General features: G+C 44.1%; 2 protein-coding genes across 4 annotated transcripts in view; one reads left to right on the plus strand and one right to left on the minus strand.

The window, feature by feature from the left end:
- Positions 1–349: 349 nt before the first annotated feature.
- On the minus strand, positions 350–3,197 carry ccdc97 (coiled-coil domain containing 97). The gene is made up of 7 exons (XM_056400737.1): positions 2,740–3,197; positions 2,476–2,651; positions 1,842–2,001; positions 1,544–1,632; positions 1,249–1,441; positions 997–1,120; positions 350–599 (listed from the first exon to the last, which is right to left on the minus strand). The coding sequence occupies exons 2-7, from the start codon at positions 2,596–2,598 to the stop codon at positions 482–484; spliced, it is 807 nt and encodes a 268-aa protein (XP_056256712.1). The 5' UTR covers positions 2,599–2,651; positions 2,740–3,197; the 3' UTR covers positions 350–481.
- Positions 3,198–3,634: 437 nt separating this feature from the next.
- LOC130184692 (myocardin-related transcription factor A-like) overlaps positions 3,635–16,194 on the plus strand; it is a 37,123-nt gene continuing 24,563 nt past the window's right edge. Inside the window, exons 1-3 of one of the 3 annotated variants that reach the window (XM_056400731.1) lie at positions 3,635–3,832; positions 4,378–4,439; positions 8,150–8,325. In XM_056400731.1, the coding sequence (XP_056256706.1) occupies positions 8,187–8,325 (139 nt within the window). In that variant the 5' untranslated portion in view covers positions 3,635–3,832; positions 4,378–4,439; positions 8,150–8,186. Of the gene's footprint in view, positions 3,833–4,377; positions 4,440–8,149; positions 8,326–15,520; positions 16,016–16,194 lie in introns of those variants that run through there. The other 2 variants (XM_056400732.1, XM_056400730.1) reach the window with 2 other exon arrangements.

The raw sequence follows: 16,194 nt of genomic DNA on the forward strand, positions 1-16,194 counted from the left end.
TGGCTCTTTTACTTGGCTGATCTTACAGCTCTTTGTTTACACATCTCAGTGAAAATGATTTGAGTTCATTATTAACCTAAAAACTGAAGATTCACTCCAGACCATAAGTATGTGGACAGTTATGAATTATAAATGAGAACAGAAGTGCTCTGCACAGCTGCAAACAACATTAAGTACGCCCTTCCCAGATAATGGAGCTGGTTCACTTGGCAAACACAGTGATCAATAGTAAAGCAGCTTACCTCAAAGCAAGACCCCACACGTCTCAGGCTGCGGAGAAACCCAGGTGCAGTGTGGGAGAGCCGCGCCCTGAATCCAGCTGCCAATCAATTTTCTCAAATCACGAAAATACCGAAAGTCAGTATATTTATTACCATGTTTGCATCCAGGTGTAACAAACACTAAAAAACACAATACAGGTCCTTATTTTGTACATTTGTATTTACAGATCAATCTGAGAGCTTAACCACTGCTACAGCTGCTACTCTGTCATATCTTCTTCTTCTTCCTCCTCCTCATCATCTTCATCAAAGTATTTATCCTCTGCGTCTCTGCTGACAATGTCCAAGTTGTCGTAGTCTGGGTTCTCATCCACCTCGCTGTAACAGACACAAACACAAACACTTACAATAATCCCTTCACCAGCCAGTGTGTAGGATTTTTATTATAATTTCATTTCTGGTCTTTGAATCAGAACTTTCAGAACATCATTAATTCACTCGTAGTTACTATGTTGTATTTCAACTACATTGTATTACTATAAGGACCAATTTAACATTTCACCTAATTACATTTCTGTTTTTTAATCTTGCTTCGATCCAACTTTTTCTTCTTTAATGGCCTCAGATGTCCTGATCAGGATTTATTAGATGTTTTATTCATACTTGTACTTGACTGTCAATTGTTTGATCCGCCTAAATTAGCTCTAAGCTTGATAGTGCACCACCTAGTGTCTGTTTAGTGTATGGTGGTGGTGGTGGTGGTATTGTGGCTGACCTGTAGTTGAAGTCTTTGTCTTTGCCATCTAGGAAGCGCTGGTGCATCTGACTGATGAACTCCTCCCTGAGCAGAGCCTTCTCCTCGGGGGTGGGCTCCCATTCCTTCTCCTGGACTCTATTGTCTTCAGTTTGAGCAGAGAGAGAGACAGAGAGAGAGAGAGAGAGAGAGAGAGAGAGAGAGATGCTGACAAGAGGCTTGGAGATGAAAGCAGTGAGATTAACTTCAGCACCACCTGTAACCCCCTCTCACCACCATCTTCCTCATCCTCGTCCTCTTCTTGTTGGCAGTCCTCTCTCTCCTGCTCCTCCTGCAGACGACTCTGGATGAGACGCTCCTGGTAGGAGTTCAGGAGGAGGTGAGCGAGCCCTCCCGTGCCTCCTGCTGGTGCTCCTTCCCCCCCTTGTGCACCGTCCAACATGGCCTCCTGCGAGCGCTCCAGCACCTAAAGCATTCATGAAATTAGCCAGAAGGTCCCCCCAAGACAAATGTAGAGAAAAGCCTCTTTAAAACTAAACTGAGCTGTAAATTATGAAATGAAACTCGCCTCCTCGTCAGTCAGGTATTGGCCAATATACTGTTCATACAACAGCGGCTCCCTGATTCGCATCTGCTCCTCACTGAAATATTGACCCTCTAGGAGAGGAGGTAGAGCAGAGGAATGAAAAGTTGAGAAGAAAAAACACAAGTTTCAGTTGAACACACAGTTAATGTAATTTAGGAGATATACAGTGTATACTACAAGACTACCAGTGATTGTTGAGGTGGCAGCAGATACTTCAGCCATGAATATGTAAAACCAAAACTATCTGCATAATACCACCAGAGGCAAGTGGAGCCCGTACCCTTCTGCAGCGCTCTGAGGGCAGCGTAGCGCTGGTTTCGGACCCTGGTCCTGTTGGTGCACGCGGCAGCTCGTCTCTGTATCACTATGCTGTAGTGATGGGTTCGTGGGTCTGAGATGACGTGGGCAAACGCTGACAGGTCCTGGGGCTTCAGACAGGCCTGGCAATGAAGGAGAGTAGATAGTGTTTAACACAATAACCTATATTATATTTGAGTTATGTTGGTAGTATGCTGAATTTCTTTCCTTTTGATGTAGTAACTGAAGTAATATATCATTTTAAAATCACAACCAAAAAGACTTGTTGAAATGTGATAACATCTTGGATAAATTTGTCATAGTGAACACAGAAAGAGACACCTCTATTCACAATCCTGAAATAGCCAGAGATAACTTTAAGGGTAAGGATTAACTTTACAAGCTGAAAATATGTTTTGATGCCACTACCAGCATTTTAACCCTGTTCCGCAGTAACTGTTTTGGACCTATTTCTGATTGTATTTGCCTCTATTTAATGCATGTCTCTTAATGTCAGAATATTTTACACTTCAGTTACTAAGCAGTATACCTAGGTGTCCTTTTGCAGCCAAGTACAGTATGTGGGCAAGTAAACACATAGAGCCGTGTACACATACATGGTACCGCTCCAGGAAAACCAGCGGCCTGGTCCTGTACTGGTGCAGTAGCTCCTCTTTGCGCTGCTGCAGGGTCAGTTCAGCCTCTCCTATCTGCTGGCTCTTCACCAGGCTCCCGCTCATGGCTATGGCTTCACCATGGCGTTTATACAGGTGGACTCAGCCTTGCTCACGAACTGAATGAGTAAAACAGAATAATGACTGTCATGCCAACAACAACGGAGCGCGGCGGGCGGATATTTGCATAAGACGTTAATTACAAACCGCCGGTTCTGCTGCTGCTGCTGCTCTCACCGCGGTGTCCCGCGGCGGCCGCTCGGTGTCTGCGGGGCGGCTGAAGTCACATCTCTGGGTGCGTGTCACCGGTTCTTCCGTCAATTCGCTCTCGTTTTCACTCTCAAACGAACTCGGTTGTGTTTTAGCAGGGGGTTCAATTTCGCCCCACATATTGAACGGTGCTAACCAGCTAACTAACCTGTTTCCAGTAACTGTGACGTTAAGCTAGCTAACGTTTACGTCCGTTGTCAGATGAATTAGCGGTTAAACTCTGAATGTGTTGCCGAACACACTGACAGACTTTCACCATTTATATGAACATTATCGCACGGTAATTATATACTTACGTACAGATTAATTACAGGCATGATTTTGAAGTTATAGTTTACTTCTTTAGCTAAATGTTTTGCCGCCATATTGGTCCGTCATTATTATTGACCCCCCCCTCCCCGTGACCGAAAGAACCGTTCCGTCCGGTCGCCGAAGCACCTTTTCGCGTGGTTTTGTCGCCCTCTGGTCGCAGATCCGGTACTAGACACAAAATTATAAATTATTTATAATAATTTAGACACAAAATTATAAATTATTTTGTGTCAGTAATTTATAATATCACTCACCATTCTTTAATAACACATATGCCAACTATTTACTGCCTCTGTGGAAGTGTATGAATATGAGGAAACATGCCGGTTTGATGGACTCTGCTGTCCAAATGTGATGATTTTATAGACTTTTATGAAGTGTCACTCTTTCAAGCAGCAGAGTGACATGTTATATAGTTATTAAAAAGAAAAAAAAGATATTAACAGTTTAGATAATAATTAATTATGACACATTATAAGTATATATATATATATATATATATATATATATATATTATATTCTGTGCAGCCGCTTCACCGTCATCAGTAGGAGTTGTATTTTGAAAGTTTTAACAGGATATTCTTTTTTTTTTCTTTTTTTTTTTTTTCCTCATCCCGGTTTACTTCACTGTGTGTCGCACAAAACTTGAAGTCTTGCTCGGATTCGTTAGAGATGGACAATGAAACGTGCACCGTGCGGGAGCGAAGATAACACCAAGGTACGTATTTACAGCAGAGCCTCCGGCTGACTGCACCGCATGCTGCGTGACGCCCCGCACTGTAGCTTCATGCTGTTGTCTGCAGACAGTCCTGTCCACCCTGACAGCTGCCTGTGGACTGCTTTACGTTACCGCCAAACACTTGCATCGGACACTATGACAGCTATAGCATTATATTTTTCTTTTTTTAATTTTCTTTTGCTTTTATTTGAATTGTCATGGATAGTTTTTGTCTTGTTTTTAGGCAACAAAAACTAAAGAAGAACCTTTAACATCAAATTTTTTCAGATGTAATAAAGACCAAACACAGCTGGGCTTTTTTTTTTTCTTCATCTGCAACATCCCAACTGTCCTTAAATACTGAGCAGAGTTGGTTGTAGTTAACACACAGAGAGAGTTTTATTTTGAAATGTTTTTAATTAACTTTTTATTATCTGGAGCTCATTTGTTAAATACTCCACCTGTTTCCATGGAGACGTGTTCTCATTCATCATGTTTGTGTCTAATGCCATCTTTCCTGTTATTTACTCTCTCTCCGATTTTAGTGCAAGTGGATCCATTGAGATGGAAATCCCCGGGAGCTCGTTCACCAGCAGATAAAGACCAGGTACGTGATTATGAATATTTACTGGCCTGAATCATGATGGATTTACTGTTTAAATGTTCGAGGTCGTCGCTTTTCTAGCTTGAGAGGACTTCGCTTTTCGGGACAAATCTGCAGAAAGCCATGCCAAGTTTTCCTTTTTGAGTTGACACAGTGACAAGTGTTTGAATAGCCAGCACTCAGTACATCGTTTACATTCCAGCACAAACACGCTGGGATACTCTGGAGCTAAATTAAGCCAGTGCTGCCCCTCCAGTCCTCCTGCTGATGTCCCATACAGTAGATTTGTAGCTTGAAGCCTGACTGGCAGGTCTCTGTGAAGAGTCTCTGTCCATGTTATTGTAGTCATGTGCTTTCAAATCAGACGTTCGTATTACTACGACCTGAAATGAGTCACATGGGTAGTTTGGGAGAAATACCAGAGAGCCAGAGTCGTGTGCTGAATCCCAATCAAATTTGGTACAAAGTGATTACATTTTGGTGGTTCAAAGGTCAAAGGTCAAGGCCAGTGTGACCTTACAAAGCACTTATTAGCCACTACGCACGACTTTACTCAGCAATTATGACAAAATGTCACACAAATGGTTCATATTTTATCTATTTTATCTATTGTTGTGGATAAACAGGTGTGTAACCTGGAACTAGTCTGAGTGGCGGCGGCACGACGACCACGAGGAGGTGATACTAGTTTAATTCCGATTGAAGATTTCAGGTCAGCTGATACGGTCTGGGGTTTACGTGCGCCGACACAGAACTCTCATAAACACTTTGGTGATTTTACCAGCGCAAGCAAAAATAAATATATGAAGCAAATGCTCAGTAATAATGGAATAAATGCTTAAAATTTAAATGAGCCATTTTAACTAATCTCTCTGGTCTTGAGAGTTAACACAGTGGTGATACAGAGGCTCCACCCTATAGTGTTTCCGTTTTTAATCAGGTCTTACACACATGCTTGTTTAGTTAATTTACAATGCAAACAGTGCTGTCATACAATTATCATGTTCTATTTGTATTTTTATCAAAATATATTAAAACTACTTTAAATCTTGTGTTACACACAATGCAACAATTTAGGACCCAAAAAGTAGGAACCAGGAAGAGAGGCAGCGATGAACCTGACGCACAGACAAACAAAGGAATGACCAGGTTCACACATGACACCAGGAAAATACTCAGAACCAGGAGAGTCGGCCGTCGTGTCCGTAACACGTTGACACAGAGAAGGAGTGAAGCACCAGGGGTTAAAACACCGCAGGCTTCTGGGAGAGTTGATGAGCTGGTGGACAGCAGGTCGGCCACAGGGCGACACGCTGCTACGGTGTTGTAGTATTAACAAACCTGACAATAGACTCATTAAACAAATCATTATTGGGATGTTAATTAACAATAACAATAACAAGTTGCCTTGTTGTGTTAGTTAGAAACGAGTGCGACGACTCATACGAGCCGGGCAAGAAGAGCAAAGAGCGGCGGCAGCAAAACCCACAAGGATCAGGACCAGCAGACTGTAGTGGACCCGGGGGAGAAGTCAGGGCCTCAGATACGTTGCCATGTCAACAGACATTACCGGGAACTTGTTTGCTTCAGGATGGCAAAACGAGATTTATTTTTAATGGTATGTAGCAGTGCTCGCAGCCGTTAACTGAAGGTCAGTGTTTCCCCGAAACGCCGAAAAAGGCCAAAACTGTTGTTGTGATGGGAATGTTTTGTCAGGGGTTGTATTACCGTTTTATTACCGTTGTATCAGCGCCAGGACTCTTACTCTTACTACTGCCGCTCGTCTCTTCTCCCTCAGCAGACCGTGTAATGCTTGTCCAGCCATCAAAGGATGTGGCGTGGGATGAATCTGCAGCTTCAGGTTTGTTTTTTTGACCTTATATGAAACGGGCGCGGGAGGACGTGAGTGAGGTGCGTAACACAACACTGGTGTCAGAAAGAGAAATGAGAAAAATTATCAGTGTTTTTTACAAAAACAGTGGATATCATGACATTTGTTCCCAGGAATAATAGACATGGCTCGCTTAGCAACGAGCTATTTTTAGTTTGAAACTGCAGTTTAATGGTGTTTTAGCAGTATGCTTGTTGACAGAGGGAGAGAGCACGGGACAGTTCGTGTACGACAGACTGTGCAAATGTCTGTCAAAGCTTCATCTCACTACAGACTCTAATCCTTTTACTTTCCCGAGATAAACAGAGTCTAAGAAAGTCGATGAGTGAATCCTTACACAAATACTGCTTCATCAAATGACGTCAGCAGTTGCATCATGTTGCATTTTTAACCCTCAATAAAGTAAATTATTATTATTATAAAGTAAATTATTCAATCTCAACACTGTTAGAATCATTTTAATACCTTGTTATAATAAATGTAAACAAATCAAACTGTGGTTTGAGGTAAAAACTGACAGTGTTTTCTTTACACAGATGTTGTAATTGTATTTTTACCAATGACATGTTAATGCATTTAAATTATTGTAATTATGATTTTTGATATAATGGCCTCTACCTGTTGATTCTATCAGCTGTGAACCTCATTTGTTCGGTACAAAATATTAAGAGTATATTGGTGATATCTGGTGAGGTGAATGGAGCAAGGTCTGTTATTAAATTCAATTGTTGTTATTTAATGACCTTGTCAGTAAAATTCAATGAATTACTTTACAATATATATATTTTTCTGGGGTTTTTACTGGTAAATTTTTCAAGTATCTTCATTTATACAATGTTTTATATGTGATTTTAACAAAAAACTGGCTGGAAAATCTCCAGTACCATCGTCCCAGACCTGATGTTATGTTTTTAATTTTTTAATCCCTCCATCCATTTCCTGCTGCTCATCCAGCTCCATGTTGTTTTTAATGATTCATTAATTCATGAAATTAATAGGAATTATTATTAATCACAGACAAATATAGGTGTATAGATATAGATATATAAACCAACTGTCGTACGACTGTGAAACTGTAACAAGTCAAGTTAAAATATTGTCTCTCAGACTTTTTCAGTTTTAGGAATAAATAAGTTTTACTGGATCTTCCAAGTAATTTGTTTCAATTTAACTGGGATACTTTATTTAGTAAATGTGTGTGTGTGTGTGTGTGTGTGTGTGTGTGTGTGTGTGTGTGTGTGTATATCAGGGATTACCTTTCCTCTCTAGTATCCTGTGGTTGGTTTATTATGTGATGATGTTGCCACAGAGAGTTGTGGTATGTGTGTGTGTGTGTGTGTGTGTGTGTGTGTGTGTGTGTGTGTGTTCACAGCAGCTCCACTGTCTTTCCAGCAACTGTCTCTGTTTATGACGGTTGCCAATAACAACAGAGTGGTGGACCCTTTGTTGACGTTAGGGACATCAGGGCGTCCGTTACCTCTGTTCACGAGGAATGAGTCATTTAGAGAGAGAGAGAGAGAGAGAGAGCGAGAGAGAGAGTGAGAGAGAGACAGGGCGAGAGAGTGAGAGAGAGAGAGAGCGAGAGAGAGAGTGAGAGAGAGAGACAGGGCGAGAGAGTGAGAGAGAGAGACAGAGAGAGAGAGAGAGAGAGAGCGAGAGAGAGAGGAGAGAGAGAGATAGGGTGAGAGAGCGAGAGAGAGAGAGAGACAGAGAGAGAGAGAGAGAGACAGAGAGAGAGAGAGGCAGAACTAAACAGGGGGTAATATACTCTATCCTATTTGCCCTCGACACTTGTGTGTTTATGTCTTTCTTCACTCTGTAGGTCTGTCTGTGAGCCTCACTCTGATACTCTGGTAACCATGGAGACCAAGTTTGGAGAGAGCCCAAATGCAGATGCCTCCATCCCCAGCCCTCAGAGTGAAGCCGTGGCCAATGAGCTGCGAGAGTTGTCCCTGCAGCCCGCCCCCAGCCCGCTGCCACTCACAGACAGGAGGGGGGGTAAGTTGCTTTTTTTTTTTTCCCCACAAGAGCAAGAAATAGAGTTTGTTCGGAGCAAGTACGGAGATACTAAGATGGCGCAGGCTCCACATTTGATTGAGGGGTGGGGGGGGGTTCTTCCTCTGTATCTCCAGAGACTGTGAGACGAGTGTCCAGCAGACGTCTGCAGAGGAAGACAGGGGGTTCGGTGTAAAGGCTTGTCCAGTCTCTGTGGAGCTGCTGGCTGAGAGAGAGTTTACATTTCGGACATACTAGGTCTCCCTTCACATGAACGCACTGTAAACAGCAAAGCGCTGTCTCCTACGTGCACGAGCACGAGCGTTTGACCAATTAAAGTAAACTGTGGGGTGAAAAATAAATATCGTTATAATCGTTTATGCGGAGAGAACCGGATAATCCACAATCACTTTTACAAATGAACTCAACTTGCGTTTTTCTTTTTCCTCAGAGGGAAACAGAAGAGAAATCTTTGTTTTCGTGTGTGTGTTTCAGATTCAAGGGGGATCACGCTGCAGAGCCTTTGTGTTTTATTTTAAAGGTGCATGTCACCACCTTCTGACCAGTACAAGTACTGCAGCCAGCATTTATTCAGTTAGACAGAAATGAATGTGAATCCACAGTGTCTGGGTGAACAGAGCTCACCTGCAGCCCCCTTCAGATCCCATTAATCAGCCCTGAATAGCCCCTGTGTGTGTGTGTGTGTGTGTGTGTGTGTGTGTGTGTGTGTGTGTGTGTGTGTGCGCACGTGCATATGCAACCTTAGACCCAGTGTGCACAGATGAAGAGGTTCTGGATATAGCGATGAGACCAGCTGGTCTTGCTATTTAAACCAGTGGGAATGATTACAGAGGTTAAGAGGAAAGAGAGATGTAATATCAGAGGGGGGGGGGGGGTGTTGGTCGAGGGGGGTGTTGGCCGGGGGTGGGGGGGTGGGGGGGGGTTCTTCCTCTGTATCTCCAGAGACTGTGAGACGAGTGTCCAGCAGACGTCTGCAGAGGAAGACAGGGGGTTCGGTGTAAAGGCTTGTCCAGTCTCTGTGGAGCTGCTGGCTGAGAGAGAGTTTACATTTCGGACATACTAGGTCTCCCTTCACATGAACGCACTGTAAACAGCAAAGCGCTGTCTCCTACGTGCACGAGCACGAGCGTTTGACCAATTAAAGTAAACTGTGGGGTGAAAAATAAATATCGTTATAATCGTTTATGCGGAGAGAACCGGATAATCCACAATCACTTTTACAAATGAACTCAACTTGCGTTTTTCTTTTTCCTCAGAGGGAAACAGAAGAGAAATCTTTGTTTTCGTGTGTGTGTTTCAGATTCAAGGGGGATCACGCTGCAGAGCCTTTGTGTTTTATTTTAAAGGTGCATGTCACCACCTTCTGACCAGTACAAGTACTGCAGCCAGCATTTATTCAGTTAGACAGAAATGAATGTGAATCCACAGTGTCTGGGTGAACAGAGCTCACCTGCAGCCCCCTTCAGATCCCATTAATCAGCCCTGAATAGCCCCTGTGTGTGTGTGTGTGTGTGTGTGTGTGTGTGTGTGTGTGTGTGTGTGTGTGTGCGCACGTGCATATGCAACCTTAGACCCAGTGTGCACAGATGAAGAGGTTCTGGATATAGCGATGAGACCAGCTGGTCTTGCTATTTAAACCAGTGGGAATGATTACAGAGGTTAAGAGGAAAGAGAGATGTAATATCAGAGGGGGGGGGGGGGTGTTGGTCGAGGGGGGTGTTGGCCGGGGGTGGGGGGGGTGGGGGGTGAAGTGATGAAAAACTATTGGCTGAGGAATATGAAGTGAGAGGAAGAGCTGAAGACTCCTCTGAACAAACGGCGGTGGACAGGTGAGGCTGGGGGTCGGTGGAAAACTTCATGTTTTTGGAGCCGCAGTGCGACACACGACTCTTACATCTGACAAACATTCAACGCATGTTTTTGCAGCTGCAAAAATATGGTGCCATTATTTTTAGCAGTGTGGAGGAGAAGGGAGAAGGACCTCACTTATTCTGGCTTTGCTTTTTTCATACAGACTCCAGTTTGAGCGACTTGTGGATCAATAGTTAATAACTGCATTTTAAGTTTGGGGCGAATTCCTCCTCAGAGGCCTGTTGGAAAAAACAGAAAGACAGCTATGAGACAGGTAGATTATATTATTTTTAATTATCGAAATATGCTTATTGAGCAGTGCATCATAATAACATGCATGACAGCTCCACCCGGGGGCGGAGGAGTTGGGGTTGGAGATAATTTGACACTTGTTTACAGCTCTCTCTTGTTTTAGGAAGCGCACAGGTGATGAAACTGGAGATGAGAGAGATATGTAGCAGTAAATAACAGTGTGTGTGTGTGTGTGTGTGTGTGTGTGTGTTGGGGGGGGGGTATGAAAATAAAACTTTATAGCCATAGTTTAGATATTTAAAATGAAAATATACTCTATAATTTTAAGTCTCTATCAGTCTAAGATGTTATAAGTCACAGTTTATATGACCCATGCTGCTTCTCTACGTCTCCGTGGCCTGAATGGAACAAATGACCCGTGTCCAGATATCAGTCAGTATAATGTCTTGGATCCTCGGTGCACCGCGGCCTCAGAGACATGCGCTCACATCCTGCAGAGTGGAGCTGAGGGTTTGTTGAGTCAGATTTTTAATGAACACACACAGTCACGCAGAAGTTCACAGAAGCTGCTTTTGGCAATGACCTCTTGTGACCTCTAGTCTCGCCCTTTCCTCCCCCCCGTGACGTAACCGCAAATGCACGAACTCCACACACACACACACACACACACACACACACAGCCAGACATGTTGAAGGTTAATGAGGTTAAACACAAAGGTCAAGCACTATCTTGGCAAGAAAACGCTCACACTGTCCTCGTAGGATCGGCTTTGTGCAGCGTTCACTGACCGAAGGGAGTCTGGTCGTTGCAGTGTCTTGACATCGGGGGACGTGTCGGGATGTTAAATGGCGAGGTGAAGCTCTAGAAACGGAAGATCAGTCGGATGCTCCATCGCTTTGGTTCAGACTGAAGCTGCTGGATCGATTTTCATTAAGTTTTGTTCAGACACTCGTGGTCCCCGGAGGATGAATCCTCACGACTTTGTTGATCCTCTGACTTTTCATTTAGAGAAACCATGAGGTTGACATTTGTTGTTCGGAGTGACGTGTCTCAACATCTGCTGGATGGATTACCACACAGTTTGGTGCATAGTTTAAACACCTTCGCTGCTAAACAGAAACAGAAGGAGCTTCTTACTACTGAATCTACAATATGTGTAATACAATACAACAATATGTCCTGGAAGGTTAAAAGAGATGTGTGGTAGCCCTGAGAGCTCGATGCTCTGCAACTTAAAAAACATAAAAATACACAAATGTATTTTACAGGTCTAAATTTCAGAATAGTTTCCTAAAATTTTTAAGACCTTTCCTGCAAAAGAACCGTGTAATTATGTTTTAATGGCAGTTGATTCTTTCCAGTTAATTCCTGCCACACACAGACTTTAGTCTTCAGTTCGTCCACAGCTGCTCAGCTGAACACGCAGAAAGGTGAAATATAAAAAGTTTCCACTAATGAATGGATATAAACTCATTTAATTTCCCTATAATTAGTACCAAATCACATCTTTCTTATCAGGAAACATTGTAGGAAATTAAAAACCTGTAAAATTTGACACACAGGGAACAATAGTCTTAAAAAGATCTCAATATTAATCTTAGAGATGTTCGGACGGTGTCCACTTATTAGCTCGTTCTGAAGCTTTCAACCGCCTCCCACGGTCGGTGTGGAGCGGAGGCAGCCGGGTCGCTGTGGTGGCTGAGCTGACACAGTCCACGGCTGCAGACCGCTGGATTTGGTAGAAAGGTCTGGAAGAAGAACGTCCAGCGTTCAAAGTGCAGCACTGACCTCAGCCGACCCCGAGCTGGAGCTCTGCTCCTGTTTATTGATAAACAGCGATTAACATGTGAAACAACCAGACGGAGCTGCGTGGGTGGGAGAGAGAGAGAGAGAGAGAGAGAGAGAGAGAGAGAGAGAGAGAGAGAGAGAGAGAGAGAGAGAGAGAGAGAGAGAGAGAGAGAGAGAGAAAGACAGAGAGAGAGACACACAGAGAGAGAGACAGAGAGAGACAGAGAGAGACAGAGAGAGAGAGACGAGAGAGAGAGAGAGAGACACAGAGAGAGAGACAGAGAGAGAGAGAGAGAGAGAGAGAGAGAGAGAGAGAGAGAGAGACACACAGAGAGAGACGGAGAGAGAGAGAGAAGAGAGAGAGAGAGAGAGACACAGAGAGAGAGACAGAGAGAGAGAGACAGAGACAGAGAGAGAGAGACACAGAGAGAGAGAGAGACACAGAGAGACACAGAGAGAGAGACAGAGAGAGAGAGACAGAGAGAGAGAGACACAGAGAGAGAGACACAGAAAGACAGAGAGAGAGATTTACAGTCCACTCTGAGCCCTCGGCAGTTTGTTGTCTTTTATCTCCATGTTTCTGACCGATGTGAGGACGCACTTCACAGAGAGACTGACTCACACAGACACATTTTTCAGTTTCACTCTGACTGTTGCATAAATTATAACGACACAGTGAGTGTTTGTACAGAGTTATCGCACGTAGATACACACTTTCTGAGAATAAACAATCGCACACACCTACACACACACACCTACACACACACACACACACACACACACACACACACACACAATCACATGCAGCAAAGCAGGATTATCCCTGCCAGCGTTTTGGTGGGGGTCTTATCGGAGGTAATGGCGGATCAGAGTCCTGATTCATTTCCCCCTCTCTTCTCAGACGGAGGAGTTCTTTGCCTGGGGAAACCATATCTCGCATATTAACACGCTCAGTAACGAGGACGCACACACGGACACATCGCCCTCCACATTTAACGCCGCTGTGCAGATTCTCATTGCTGTGAATCAGCAGTCTCCAAAATTTACATTTACATCTACAAAAGCAGACGCTTCCCAGCGTGTATGAAGCACTGCCGTCGCCACATTATGTTTCTTATTCATCAACGTAATTTGAACATGACGAGCACTGTCGGTTCATTGTGATGCTAACGGACAGATGAGGAGAGAGCGCTGAGGTTTTTTTTTTTCACCTTGAAAGGGCCGTGTCTCCCATTTTAATGTCGTATCATATTATCTGCTGTCAGCCGGGACAGAGCCTTAATAATGGAGATGAATGAAACTGTCAGTGGACGGCAGCAGGTGTTTTATCCTGACATGCAGGCGGAGAGAGGAGATGACGGCCGAGCTGAAAGAGAGAGATAAAGGCAGTCTAAAGGCAGACAGGTAGTCATCACTGACCCGCAGAGAGGCAACACATCAGCTGCTGGACGCAGTTATTATCATCATCATTATTATTATTATTATTGTTTTTAGAAAAGGCCTTTAGCCCCGCCCACCACCTGCTGGCTCCAGGTGGACAGGTGAAAGAGCAGAGAGCATAAAGATGGTGAGAGGAGGAAACATCAGAGAGACTCAGTCAGACCCAGACTCAGAGGAGACCAGAACCAGAGACTAGCAGACGGGTCAGAACAGTTAGCATCTTTTCAGAACGGTTAGCGTAGTTAGCATCTTTTCAGAATGGTTACAGTAGTTACCATCTTTTCAGAACAGTTAGCGTAGTTAACATAATTTCCGAATGGTTAGCGTAGTTAGCATCTTTCCAGAATGGTTACTGTAGCTAGCATCTTTGCAAAACAGTTAGCATCTTTTCAGAATGGTTACCGTAGTTAGCATCTTTTCAGGACAGTTAGCATAGTTAGCATATTTTCAGAATGGTTACTGTAGTTAGCATCTTTGCAGAACAGTTAGCGTAGTTAGCATCTTTTCAGAACGGTTAGCGTAGTTAGCATCTTTTCAGAACGGTCAGCATAGTTAGCATCTTTTCAGAACAGTTAGCATAGTTAGCATCTTTTCAGAATGGTTACTGTAGTTAGCATCTTTAATTTGTTGATTTTGTTTGTTAGCTTGTAACTGGTAGTGACTGACACAGTGTTAGCAGTTATGCTAATGCTAATGCCCCCCCCCCCCCCCCCCCCACAGACATTACTACTCCAGTAGTTTTTGTCAGTATTGGAGGTTGAAAAGAAGTAAAACAAGACTGAAAGCTTCTAATAACTTTGTTGCTGAGCACGAACATGTGAGACAAGTTCAATGGAAGATTTGAGAGATTTGAGGATTATTGTTGAAATCCAGAGTCTGGTGCTATTTTGTATTTCTGCTTACGTGCCTTAAAAACATTCCTGATTAATATTACAAAAAGAAAAACTTTACATTTAAAGCTGTTAAAACTTTGTGGGAAGAATCTCTCAGCAGCTCAAACATAACAGGTCAGACTCCGATTGATTTGCCTGAGCGTGACGGACTTCTCCGTGGTCCTCGTCATCGTTCACCCTGTGAAGAACACGTCTGACTCATGAATGTGAGCAGCAGCTCTGCCCTCAGTTCATTCTCATGCTGAGCTATTCATGCCGCCTATCAAATGTCAGCGTCTATCTCTGTACATCCATAAAACGGTAGCCTTTTGGTTTGATTTCTTGTTGCCGGTTCACGTTACAGTCGTGCTCATGATGCCTGACAGAGGGTCAAGGGTCAGGTTTCAGATGATCTGTGGATGTGCCAGAAGGAGTCAAAGCAGTGGGTCTCCTCCTCCTCCTCCTTCTCCTCCTCCTCCTCCTCCTCCTCTTCCTCTACCAAACAAGCTTTAATCCTGACTTTGAGGAGAAACCTTCAGACATGTGAGGAGGAAAATAATGAACACAAAGCAGAGACAGGTGGGCGGAAAGACAGACAACCAAACAAAAAGGAAGGAAGGGGGAAAGCAGACAGGAAGGAGAGTAGGCATGCAGAGCGGCAGCAGGTGTGTGTGTGTGTATGTGTGTATGTGTGTGTGTGTGTGTGTGTGTGTGTGTGTAGTGATTTCAGGCCTGAGGTCATGACGGCAGAGAGGTGTTCACACAGGTGCAGCGACACCACACTGAACTCAGATCAGCAGTGCTAAGTGAGAGGAATTTGGTGAGTAGGAACGGGCCTGGGCTCAGAACGTGTGTGTGTGTGTGTGTGTGTGTGTGTGTGTGTGTGTGTGTGTGTGCTCGTGTGCGCCTGTCTGTGTCCGTCAACGGCCGAATGACTGAGAAGAGCAACAGCTGTGACGGACACACACGCGTCTTCAGTCGCTCCTGTAGCTGCAGCAGCTTTGTGTTCGTACGGTCTTTTTTCTCTTACTGCCGTGACACGTTTAGAGAGGACGCCGACAGAGTGTCTCCTCTGTCTGATCGAGGAGGTTCTCAGAAGAAACTGGTGGAAAACGCCTGTTGAGATGAGGAGGAGAAAACTCTTTTGAGGGTTTTTGATTTCAGAAACTTTGCAGAACCTTTGCTTTGAAGAATATTCCTTCATTATCCAGCAGGTTACCTGCCGTCACAGAAGGATTACCTCGCTCTGTTTTGCGGATGTACAGACAGCTGCGGCCGACCACCGGCTTCTTCTTCTTCTCGCTATAATTTCCGTGGATGTCTCATTCGGCACTCGCCATGCTGGAGCACCTGCCCTGTGTCCGCATTGACCCTGCCCCTTTCAGGCCTCAGCCAATCAGCAGCAACATGGATGAGAGAGCCATACGGTTTGAGCTGGAGCGCCAGGCCTGTCAGAGTCTCAGACAAGGTGGGATACCTGTACACGTGTCACACTTGCAACACACGGGAGCTTTTAGAATCTATGTGACCTGCTGCTGTAGGTTTCTGTCCATATTATATATTACATATTACAAACTGCAGAGACTGTTTTTAGTGTGACGGCGCTCCGTGTGTCGAGTGTCGTCCAGGTTTATTTTCTGGGCTGAG

The sequence above is a fragment of the Seriola aureovittata genome, chromosome 17 (genome assembly GCF_021018895.1).
Source record: "Seriola aureovittata isolate HTS-2021-v1 ecotype China chromosome 17, ASM2101889v1, whole genome shotgun sequence".
Classification (NCBI taxonomy): domain Eukaryota; kingdom Metazoa; phylum Chordata; class Actinopteri; order Carangiformes; family Carangidae; genus Seriola; species Seriola aureovittata.

Coding starts and splice junctions, on each gene's coding strand:
- ccdc97 (XM_056400737.1), bottom strand. CDS start 2,598: ATGAGCGGGAGCCTGGTGAAGAGCCAGCAGATAGGAGAGGCTGAACTG. Junction 1,633..1,841: donor CCTCAGAGCGCTGCAGAAGG/GTACGGGCTCCA, acceptor CTCCTCTCCTAG/AGGGTCAATATTTCAGTGAG. Junction 1,442..1,543: donor AATACCTGACTGACGAGGAG/GCGAGTTTCATT, acceptor TGAATGCTTTAG/GTGCTGGAGCGCTCGCAGGA.